Source organism: Schistocerca serialis, chromosome 2, assembly GCF_023864345.2.
Source record: "Schistocerca serialis cubense isolate TAMUIC-IGC-003099 chromosome 2, iqSchSeri2.2, whole genome shotgun sequence".
Classification (NCBI taxonomy): domain Eukaryota; kingdom Metazoa; phylum Arthropoda; class Insecta; order Orthoptera; family Acrididae; genus Schistocerca; species Schistocerca serialis.
Genome location: NC_064639.1, coordinates 962,189,887 through 962,202,628, shown reverse-complemented (window position 1 = coordinate 962,202,628; position 12,742 = coordinate 962,189,887). Strand labels below are relative to the sequence as shown.

At 43.4% G+C, this 12,742-nt stretch overlaps 1 protein-coding gene across 1 annotated transcript in view; it reads left to right on the top strand.

Moving 5' to 3' along the window:
* The window catches only part of LOC126456572 (sialin-like), a 158,568-nt gene that overhangs the window by 68,497 nt on the left and 77,329 nt on the right, over nucleotides 1–12,742 (top strand). Inside the window, exon 5 of the mRNA XM_050092317.1 lies at nucleotides 4,564–4,784. Coding sequence (XP_049948274.1) covers nucleotides 4,564–4,784 — 221 coding nt within the window. The remainder of the gene's footprint in view (nucleotides 1–4,563; nucleotides 4,785–12,742) is intronic.

The window sequence follows — 12,742 nt, the reverse complement described above, 5'->3', positions numbered from 1 at the left end:
CTGTTACGACTGCTATAAAACCGACAACAGACGGCAGCTGCAGCTTTCTCGTCTCCTCCTCCGCAATTCGCTTGTCTTGATGAGGCAGACGAGCTTTGCGAGGTCCGTTTATGTCATTTTGTTCTTCACTGCGATACCACACTATCAGCGTATGACAGTTTCCAACGGAATTGCAAGTTTTCTTCCAATACCTATGGTGGTTATACGGGATCTGGTAGACTCAATGCGGCACGCCCACTGAGCTACACCTACAAAGGCTTTGGACCACGAGCGCCCTCTGCCACCATGATATAGGATGGCCAGTGGCAATCGCTCAGCCCGCTAGTGCTTCGAGTCACTTCGTTACGGGGCACCATGCAGACACCGTCTACCTGCAGCTCCAACATATCGTTGTTGCTACTGTGTGAGCTGGACTATTTCTTGTTGCATCATTTCTAACGAGTTTTCGTACAGTACAGAAATACAAGTTAAGTAAATCTCCTGTTTACTGTGTTAACATGGTCGCTAATCATTTCTGCTACTGTCCAGCTTTCCTACGACGACAGTTGCAGCACCTATCTGTAGCCCACAGCAGAAACAGCAACAGAAACAGCATATAATAACCGAGTTTCGAATTCGAAGTATTCGTCCACACATTGAGCACCTTCTCCTTCAGCATGACAATGCCACGCACGAGCACTGCGACATCTGCAGCAATCTCACACCTTCGGTTCACTGCAATCGATCACCCCCATTTCAAAAACACCCTCGATGACTTCACTTTGATGCAGGCAGGCAGAGGTATGGTTCTTACAATTTTAAACATGGCTATGAGACAGCGACCATATAAGAATATGATTTGTACAGCCAGCTAGTTGCAACGAGATTTTACACTACTGGCCATTAAAATTGCTACACCACGAAGATGACGTGCTAAAGACGCGAAATTTAACCGACAGGAAGAAGATGCTGCGATATGCAAATGATTAGCTTTTCAGAACATTCACACAAGGTTGCCGCCGGTGGTGACACCTGCGACATACTGACATGAGGAACGTTTCCAGCCGATTTCTCATACACAAACGGCAGTTGACCGGCGTTTCCTGGCGAAACGTTGTTGTGATGCCTCGTGTAAGGAGGAGAAATGCGTACCATCACGTTCCGACTTTGATAAAGGTCGGATTGTAGCCTATCGCGATTGCGGTGTACCGTATGCGACATTGCTGCTCGCGTTGGTCGAGATCCAATGACTGTTACCAGAATATGGAATCGGTGGGTTCAGGAGGGTAATACGGAACGCCGTGCTGGGAACCAACGGCCTCGTATCACTAGCAGTCGAGATGACAGGCATCTTACCTGCATGGCTGTAACGGATAGTGCAGCCAAGTCTCGATCCCTGAGTCAACAGATGGAGACGTTTGCAAGACTACAACCATCTGCACGAACAGTTCGACGACGTTCGCAGCAGCACGGACTATCAGCTCGGAGACTATGGCTGCGGTTACCCTTGACGCTGCATCACAGACAGGAGCGGCTGCGACGGTGTACTCAACGACGAACCTGGATGCACGAATGGCAAAACGTCATTTTTTCGGATGAATGCAGGTTCCGTTTACAGCATCATGATGGTCGCATCCGTATTTGGCGACATTGCGGTGAAAGCACATTAGAAGCGTATATTCGTCATCGCCATACTGGCGTATCGCCCGGCGTGGTGGTATTGGGTGCCACTGGTTACGCGTCTCGCTCACCTCTTGTTCGCACTGACGGCACTTTTAACAGTGGACGTTACATTTCAGATGTGTTACGCCCCGTGGCTCTACTCTTCATTCGATTCCTACGAAACCCTACATTTCAGCATGATAATGCACGACCGCATGTTGCAGGTTCTGTACGGGCTTTCTGGATACAGAAAATGTTCGACTGCTGCCCTAGCCAGCACATTCTCCAGATCTCTCACCAAGTGAAAATGTCTGGTCAATGGTGGCCGAGCAACTGGCTCGTCACAATACGCCAGTCACTACTCTTGATGAACTGTGGTATCGTGTTGAAGCTGCACGGGCAGCTGTACCTGTACACGCCATCCGAGGTCTGTTTGACTCAATGCCCAGGCGTATCAAGGCTGTTATTACGGCCAGAGGTGGTTGTTCTGGGTACTGATTTCTCAGGATCTATGCACCCAAATTGCGTGAAAATGTAATCACATGTCAGTTCTAGTATAGTATATTTGTCCAATGAATACCCGTTTATCATCTGCATTTCCTCTTGGTGTAGCAATTTTAATGGCTAGTAGTGTACTTTAACGTGGTTTCGACACCGGCTATTGGTGTCTTCATCAGGTAATTCGAACAAATACAAATACTAACTGACCAATAGATTTACGAGCAGAAACCTCTCACCAAATAAAATACTTCGTAAGAAGATAATATTTAAAGTCATATTGAAATCATAGACTTTGGAAATGAAGTAAAATTGATAATCGTCAGTAAAATTATGCCTGCAGGATGCAGCACACTACACTGCACGCCGCCAAATGCTGTAAGAGTAAACAGGCACTGGAGGTGGAATCCGGCGTGATTATGGTTCTATCAACAAACATTGTACAGTAATGGTATACGGCGCTCGTTGCGACAACTGTGTTCACCGCCAGTGTGACTATGTTGAGACATAAATATGCATACATGAGGAATAAGGATGTAGAATGTTTATAATGCTTACTTTATTTAAAAAGCTTTAAGAGTTTTCACATAAGAAATTCGGAGGCATTACTTTTCACAACGCCCTCGTGCTATTGCCAGTCGATCCCGCTGCAGGGTCAGATCAAAGTCCAAAGTCCAAGTTAAGAATAAAAGAGTAACTCGTCAATAACTCTGCTAGTAGTCAACTCTCCGAGGACAACTAATATTTCCGCTTAGACACTTTTCGCTTTCCGAATTGAATATCAAGTGAATCTCGTTTCGAATGCGATACATTACACGCGGAATATAAGCAACTGTTTGACACTACAGTAGAGTGTACAAGCCTACCTATTCTTGAAGCAGTCAGCGACGCCAAATTTTGTAACGGACGTCCAGTGCCTTTCGTCACGTGCAGTCAGGTTAAAGCGGAACAAGGTAGTTTTCAAAGTGTGGGGATAATATTCTGTAGCCAGTTGGCAACGCCCATGCCCATAGTTAGAAAGCCAAATAGATCCCTTGGAATTTGTGGTGACTGTAAGTCTACCACTAACGCTTAACCAAATGTCGATCTGTATCCAATTCCGCCGCCTTTGGAATTTTTGGCGGAATTGGTTAGGTGCCAGTATTTTACAAAGATTAAGAAACCATTCAACAGCCAGGATCGCATAAAATATTTCTTTTTTTAAGACAACTGGTTTCAACAGACAATGCTGTCATCTTCTGGTCTTAAAACTTTAGTTGTAAAGCATATTCATTTTACTCTGTTTCATGTTCTTCAAAGTCTTTTTTTTAATGATATGGCGTGGTATAATGTGCACATGGTTGAGAGTCACTGAAGTTTATTCCATGAGGTATGTGGTCTATATACACATTATATAAAAATGTATCACACCTCATTATATCTGATCCCAATGTGATTAGAATTTCCATGTTATGCTTTACATAACCGAAGATGGCAACATAGTTTACTGAAACTGGTAATCAAAATAAATGCTGTGCTACAGCGATTTTAGCTCTTTGAAGTTTTTACTTCAGATTGCATATTAATCTAAATAGCGCCAATAGTTGAAGGAAATCTATTCTTATTCCTCTTATACTCTTGATCCCTAAACGTATGTGGTTTCGTTTACATATAATGCACTGCTCTTGTCCAGAACACTTACAACAAATCTATAGCTTCAATTCAGCTTCTATACAATAAAATAAATTTTGTTACCCGTTTTTGTACGTTTCTCACAATCCTGGTCATTAAAAACACGGTTGGTGACTCATATAATCCCAGAGGATTCTTCTTAAATGGTCTACAGACCACAATGATTCAATAACCTTGCAATACTGTCATATAACAACTGTTGAAGCTTGCCCTTACCCAATCACTGTATGATGTGACTGATGCACATGGACCAACTGATGAGGCAAAAGCTGTTAAGAGATGGCAGTCATAGTTGGAGATAGTTGTTTACATGTAAAAGCGCAACTATGCAGATGCGTTTTCCACAGTTTTTCTATAGAAATTCAAATAAATGTCCAGTTGATTTCATCACGAGACAAAGCTAACTAGTTTCCTTTTCTTGAGGCAACAGACATTTGCTACATCTGTAATTATGCATTTCCTAAAAAAAGAAACAAACATCTAGAGTATTTTAGTGTCTGCTCTTATATAAACTGTGAATAATTGCATGAGCTTAACATTAGTCTACAATAATGGCTATTAGAGGATGTAAATGGTTGCCTTATGCTCATTTTTCAAAATTTAACACTTTCGGTTTCATTCTCAGTGGGAAGGAAAACAACGCTGAGATTGTAAGATAGATTTTCATTTGGCAAGAATATTACAGTGTTGCTTGCCAGTGTTCGTGTCATTCGCTGATGAACTGTCTTACTACCTGTTTCCTGAATTTTGCAGGTAGCTCTGTGGGTGCTGCACTGACGTTCCCTCTCTGTGGCTTGATCATACACTTTCTCAACTGGCAGGCTGTGTTTTATGTCACTGGTACGATTGGAATATTATGGTTTATCAGTTGGTGGTGGCTTGTGTATGATAATCCGGCGGATCATCCTAGAATTAGTGAATCAGAACTCGAACACATCCAAAATGCCATTGGAGACAGCATTTCCAAAAAGAAGGTGAGTATTACTGAGCACAAAAATTACTATCAGGAAATAACATAGTACAGGCTTCTCTCATACGTCATTCCATAAATCCAATAGTGAAACAGAGCCTTCAGAGATGTGTAATCAGCGAAATTATTTATTAATTGGCAGAAGTAGGTAATTTAGGCTACTTCTGTAAAGTACGCTGACAACCAATGTAGTTGAAGTTTGATGCAGTGATATTTGAAATTTTGTTGTACGCTTCTAAACTACCAGAGCACTACTCCACTTTGCCTAGTTCGATTGGAGGGAAGTAAATCGCGCTTACTGTTAATACCAACGATCAGCTGAAGAAGTAGTGATTGCCATTTTTATACCTTCCTTGCTGATGTCAGGTTAAACATGAGACATAGGTGTCCAAAGAGGTCGTCTTGAACTTTTGGTAGTGCTGAAAATTATTGAATATTAGTTTGGTGGATAAATTCGTTGCGTTTTTGTATTACATGTTCCGGTTGATATGGATTTATTTGTCAACTTGCATTTTTTATTTGTAGTTCACTGTTGCTATTTGAGTTTACATATTGACATTTTGTCATTTGGAGATAGGGAATGGAGCTGTGAACGCTAGAAAATGGAGTGCCAAGTGGACAAATCAGAACATTTCTGTTTGAGTTCAGTGTAGGGTTGACGGCAGGGGAGGCAACTAGAGATATATGCGCCTTGTATGGGGATAATGCCATTGGACGGAGCACACCAAGAAAATAGTTTTGTCGTTTTAAGGATGACCGTTTTGACATTCCATGTTCAGAAATACCTTTGGGTTTTGATGAAGATCGCTTAAATAAATTTATACACAATGATCATGTAGGTGTACTTGAGAACTGGTAGATACACTACTGGCCATTAAAATTGCTACACCCCAAAGGTGACGTGCTACAGACGCGAAATTTAACCCACAGGATGAAGATGCTGTGTTATGCAAATGATTAGCTTTTGAGAGCATTCACACAAGCCTGGCGCCAGTGGCGACACCTACAATGGCGACACCTACAACGCGCTGACATGAGGAACGTTTCCAACCGATTTCTCATACACAAACGGCAGTTGACCGGCGTTGCCTGGTGAAACGTTGTTGCGATGCCTCGTGTAAGGAGCAGAAATGCGTACCATGACGTTTCCGACTTTGATAAAGGTCGGATTGTAGCCTATCGCGATTGCGGTTTATCGTATCGCGACATTGCTGCTCGCGTTGGTCTAGATCCAATGACTGTTAGCAGAATATGGTGTCGGTGGGTTCAGGAGGGTAATACGGAACGCCGTGCTGGGAACCAACGGCCTCAAATCACTAGCAGTCGAGATGACAGGCATCTTATCCGCATGGCTGTAACGGATCGTGCAGCCACGTATCGATCCCTGAGTCAACAGATGGGGACGTTTGCAAGACTACAACCATCTGCACGAACAGTTCGACGACGTTTGCAGCAGCACGGACTATCAGCTCGGAGACCATGGCTGCGGTTACCCTTGACGCTGCATCGCAGACAGGAGTGCCTGCGATGGTGTACTCAACGACGAACCTGAGTGCACGAATGGCAAAATGTCATTTTTTCGGATGACTCCAGGTTCTGTTTACACCATCATGATGGTCGCATCCGTGTTTGGCGACATCGCGGTGAACGCACATTGGAAGCGTTTATTCGTCATCGCCATACTGGGGTATCACCCGGCGTGATGGTATGGGTTGCCATTGGTTACACGTCTCGTTCACCTCTTGTTCGCATTGACGGCACTTTGAACAGTGGACGTTACATTTCAGATGTGTTACGACCCGTGGCTCTACCCTTCATTCGATCCCTGCGAAACCCTACATTTCAGCAGGATAATGCACGACCGCACGTTGCAGGACCTGCACGGGCCTTTCTGGATACAGAAAATGTTCGACTGCTGTCCTGGCCAGCATTTTCACCAGATCTCTCACCAATTGAAAACGTCTGGTCAATGGTGGCCGAGCAACTGGCTCGTCACAATACGCCAGTCACTACTCTTGATGGACTGTGGTATCGTGTTGAAGCTGCATGGGCAGCTGTACCTGTACACGCCATCCAAGCTCTGTTTGACTCAATGCCCAGGCGTATCGGAGCCATTATTGCGGCCAGAGGTGGTTGTTCTGGGTACTGATGTCTCAGGATCTATGCACCCAAATTGCGTGAAATGTTATCACATGTCAGTTCTAGTATAATATATTTGTCCAATGAATACCCGTTTATCATCTGCATTTCTTCTTGGTGTACCAATTTTAATGGCCAGTAGTGTATGATGGACAGTGATCATTCCATCATCGTGAAAGATTTGCATGCAGTGGGGAAGGATAAGGAATTGGATGTATGTCCCTTCGTGCATCTCTGCTTGCTCGTCATCACTTGGTACTTGACCAACACCGACCTTTCCAATCCTGTATCGTTACTGGTGACGAGAAATGGTGTCTTTATGCTAACATAAGGAAAAGAAGTGAATGGTTGAGCCCAGACAAAGCAGCAACTCCCAATACTATGACTTACACACATCGACGAAAGGTAATGTTACACATCTGGTGAAACAGCGACGGTGTGGTGTACTACAGATTGCTTCCCCGAGTTGTAACCATCGTTGCTGACATTTATTAGTAGCAACTGAGACGTCTTTCAGACGCAGTCCAAGAACAACGACCAGGAAGGCTGCGCGGAGTGATGCTACTCCACAACGTCCGCCCGCATTCTGCTAAACTAGCAAAAAATGCTACACGGGAGCTGGGTTGGGAAGTCATTCCGCGCCCAACTTTTTCCCCCGATCTTGCGCCCTCAGGTTTATATATTTTCCTCTCTCTTACGAACAACCATCAGAAAATTTCCCGTTTTGGATGAAAATGTGCTCCGAACCTGGCCCGAGGAGTTTTTCGCGTCAAAACCACGTGAGTTCTACAGTCGCTTAATCAAAAAGTTACCTCAGCGTTGGCAGACTGTTGTAAATAGTGACGGATAATATATTACTCATGGCTAAAGTCTGTGTTACATGTAAATGATGTGTTTATTAAACTTATGGAAAAACCATATGAACTTACGCACCAAACCATTATATGGTTACTAGAAAAGTAGCGGTCTAATTCTTCTGGAAGCTGCAAATTACCAAACGAATCGCAGTAATAAACTCTATTTTGGATTGTTCTTCTAACATACGACGCCCAGAGAGTTTCAGGTCCTCCCTCAATGTCGACACGAACACTCAATGAAGCTTTGCGATGGTGAACATTTTGACGAATCTGAGCCGATCGACATTTGTAAGTGGTCTGTTGGTCAGTATAGCTATTAGTTTTTTAATGAACAATCCAAAACCTTTCCTGTTCAGTTTTAAATATAGTCCTTTCCCAGTATCCGCAGATACCACGAATTATTTTCCGTTTATATAGCTGCTGTGGTGTGTTTACCGCATTTTTCACTGTCCTGGTGAAAGCTGCCACGCTGCCGGCTAGGGAGGCAACCACTGAAAGCCAGTCAAGGCTGGAATTAAGAACTGGAGGATTCCATCTGATGTACTCGGCAGTTTTAATCAGTTTTCCTTTTGAGGTTCTTTTAGCTGCAGCCAGTGATAACTGAATACTTTTTTTAAACACCCTAACTTGCCCTCTTTCTTCTGAGCCTTATTCTTCAGCAGGTGATGAGCGGCATTCATAACTCGACTGAAATTTAACCCCACACCCAATTTAAGTTTTGCGCACATAGCTTTATCTATAAAAAGCGAGGAGATTTGCTAAGCGATACCGATATTCCTTCTTGAATGTATTTCCTTGGCTCAGATATTCTATCTGCAGCATGACGTTCTGGGAGATACTCATTTCCTGCACATCTGATTCAGTGACATCTGCAGGTCTCGTATAAAAGACTGATACCCTTGCCGTCAATTGCAAGACGTTTCTCAAACTTAATTTCAGGTCCACAGTAGTTGTATGTGGGGATATGAAGTTCCATTGGCAGGTTATCGAAAATACCACTACTTCGGCTGACGTGCTTCCTATCATGCCTGTGCCGGCCGTGGTGGCCGAGCCGTTCTAGGCGCTTCAGTCCGGAACCGCGCGACTGCTACGGTCGCAGGTTCGAATCCTGCCTCGGGCATGGATGTGAGTGAGTCCTTAGGTTAGTTAGGTTTCAGTAGTTCTAAGTTCTAGGGGACTGATGACCTCAGATGTTAAGTCCCATAGTGCTCAGAGCCATTTTTTTTATCGTGCCTGTTATGCAGCTGCGGTATTTGAAGTTTCCGCACCTTGCGATATTGCAAAGCAGTGTAGTGCACCGAACTGTTATGCAGTGAAGAGAATCTTAACCTCTTAACAAGAGCTTTTTTCCGCCATCGCCTTAAGACGTGTTCTATGAGTAAGACATGTCGTTCACTGGCTCTCACTTCTGTGTAAAAGCTACCAGCAATTTCACTCCTGCTGCTATCATTTAAGATGTAAGTTCTGTCACTTTTGCGTTGCATCTTGGAATCTCTCCTGAGCAGTTTTAGAGATACGATTTCCCAAACGCTGTCTTGTGCACAACTACCAACATAAATTCCTTTTTGTGTGGATCTATCGTTTTGATGCGATTGTAAACGGTATTTGGAAGCTTGTTATCATGCACATCATTTGGTTTGGTTTTTATTGTACTGTGGATTGAACAGTTGCCCATGTTAATAATTTGCGGGCGGACAGATGTCCGTTTGAAAGAACTACAAAGATTAAGACAGAACTATACATACCATTTTGCTGTTCCAATCAAATGCTCCACAAAACATGCTTTCACCTGAGAGAATGTCGATAAGTGATGTATTGCATACCGTTCCATTACCACATCGAAATATCTGTTATAGAACTCGCCACCATGATGAATTTGTAGATTGTGTGTGGGAGGCAGTTGTTTCTCATCTGTAATAGTTGTTGAAACACAGGTGCAAGAGCCTTTCCCATCTTTGTTCTCACAGGCAGAATCTAAGAAAATTGCGAGAGTGCGTCAATATTTGAAACATTTATTTTCCTGTGAATATTGTCTCATATTTACGAGATCTGCCTGCCATAAGTCATCCAAATCTCGAAATATAACCTGCCTATGTGCGATGTCTTGTACTCTGGTTTACGGAGTTCTTGAAACTCTGTCTCGATTGTTATTCAGTACAACGTATTTCTCTAAGCTCTGAAACTATAGAAATGATTTCATTCAAATGCAGTGTATTCTCAGTTGCAGACAGCGCTGTGAGCAGCCGTAATTGTTCAACAATTTTGTTGAGATCATTGTAATAGATGAATTGAGGGAGGGGCTGTTGTCAATATTTTTGCCCTAAATGTTGATAACGACACTGTCACGTATGTCTTCTAACACAGGTTCTATAATATTTTTGTATAGGGTCCAGAAAGAACATCTCCCGTATTTCAAAAAGTAATTACGAATAAACAAACGAAGATACAGGGAAAATGCTTTTATTTCTGAAAAACAAATGTATGCAATTTTACATTAGCTGGCTTTTTAAATTATATCCGGTAAGCAGCGTCCTCCACTGTTGACACACTGAAGAAGCCTTTCCCGGAAGTTGTCTATAGTTCATCGTGGAATTGCCAGTGGAATGGCAGCCACTTCCTGGGTGATTGCCTGCTCAAGCGCTTGCATAGTTGTGGGGCAATGTTTGTACACTTGAACCCTGTAGTGCCCCAAAGAAAAAAATTACAAGATGATAAATCGGGAAACTTTGGGTGCCAGGCAATGTCTCCTCGAGAAGAGCCATCTAGAAAACAACTCTTACAGAATTTCTCCATCTACATCTACATCTACATTTATACTCCGCAAGCCACCCAACGGTGTGTGGCGGAGGGCACTTTACGTGCCACTGTCATTACCTCACTTTCCTGTTCCAGTCGCGTATGGTTCGCGGGAAGAACGACTGCCGGAAAGCCTCCGTGCGCGCTCGAATCTCTCTAATTTTACATTCGTGATCTCCTCGGGAGGTATAAGTAGGGGGAAGCAATATATTCGATACCTCATCCAGAGACCCACCTCTCGAAACCTGGACAGCAAGCTACACCGCGATGCAGAGCGCCTCTCTTGCAGAGTCTGCCACTTAAGTTTGCTAAACATCTCCGTAACGCTATCACGCTTACCAAATAACCCTGTGACGAAACGCGCCGCTCTTCTTTGGATCTTCTCTATCTCCTCCGTCAAGCCGACCTGATACGGATCCCACACTGATGAGCAATACTCAAGTATAGGTCGAACGAGTGTTTTGTAAGCCACCCCCTTTGTTGATGAACTACATTTTCTAGGGACTCTCCCAATGAATCTCAACCTGGTACCCGCCTTACCAACAATTAATTTTATATGATCATTCCACCTGAAATCGTTCCGCAGGCATACTCCCAGATATTTTACAGAAGTAACTGCTACCAGTGTTTGTTCCGCTATCATATAATCATACAATAAAGGATCCTTCTTTCTATGTATTCGCAATACGTTTCATTTGTCTATGTTAAGGGTCAGTTGCCACTCCCTGCACCAAGTGCCTATCCGCTGCAGATCTTGCTGCATATCACTACAATTTTCTAATGCTGCAACTTCTCTGTATACTACAGCATCATCCGCGAAAAGCCGCATGGAACTTCCCACACTATCTACTAGGTATTTATATATATTGTGAAAAGAAATGGTCCCATAACACTCCCCTGTGGCACGTCAGAGGTTACTTTACCGTCTGTAGACGTCTGTCCATTGAGAACAACATGCTGTGTTCTGTTTGCTAAAAGCTCTTCAATCCAGCCACACAGCTGGTCTGATATTCCGTAGGCTCTTACATTGTTTATCAGGCGACAGTGCGGAACTATCCGGAAGTCAAGGAAAATAGCATCTACCTGGGAGCTTGTATCTAACATTTTCTGGGTCTCATGAACAAATAAAGCGAGTTGGGTCTCACACGATCGCTGTTTCCGGAATCCATGTTGATTCCTACAGATCAGATTCTGGGTTTCCAGAAACGACATGATACGTGAACAAAAAACATGTTCTAAAATTCTACAACAGATCGACGTCAGAGATATAGGTCTATAGTTTTGCATATCTGCTCGACGACCCTTCTTGAAGACTGGGACTACCTGTGCTCTTTTCCAATCATTTGGAACCTTCCGTTCCTCTAGAGACTTGCGGTACACGGCTGTTAGAAGGGGGGCAAGTTCTTTCGCGTACTCTGTGTAGAATCGAATTGGTATCACGTCAGGTCCAGTGGACTTTCCTCTGTAGAGTGATTCCAGTTGCTTTTCTGTTCCTTGGACACTTATTTCGATGTCAACCATTTTTTAGTTCTTGCAAGGATTTAGAGAAGGCACGGCAGTGCGGTCTTCCTCTGTGAAACAGCTTTGGAAAAAGGTGTTTAGTATTTCAGCTTTATGCGTGTCATCCTGTGTTTCAATGCCATCATCATCCCAGAGTGTCTGGATATGCTGTTTCGATCCACTTATTGATTAACGTAAGACCAGAACTTCCTAGGATTTTCTGTCAAGTAGGTACATAGAATTTTACTTTCGAATTCACTGAACGCTTCACGCATAGCCCTCCTTACGCTAACTTTGACATCGTTTAGCTTCCGTTTGTCTGAGAGGTTTTGGCTGCGTTTAAACTTGCAGTGAAGCTCTCTTTGCTTTTGCAGTAGTTTCCTAACTTTGTTGTTGAACCACGGTGGGTTTTTCCCGTCCCTCACAGTTTTACTCGGCACATACCTGTCTAAAACGCATTTAACGATTGCCTTGAACTTTTTCCATAAACACTCAACATTGTCAGAGCCGGAACAGAAATTTTCGTTTTGATCTGTTAGGTAGTCTGAAATCTGCGTTCTATTACTCTTGCTAAACAGATAAACCTCCCTCCCTTTTTTATATTCCTATTTACTTCCATATTCAGGGATGCTGCAACGGCCTTATGATCACTGATTCCCTGCTCTGCGCT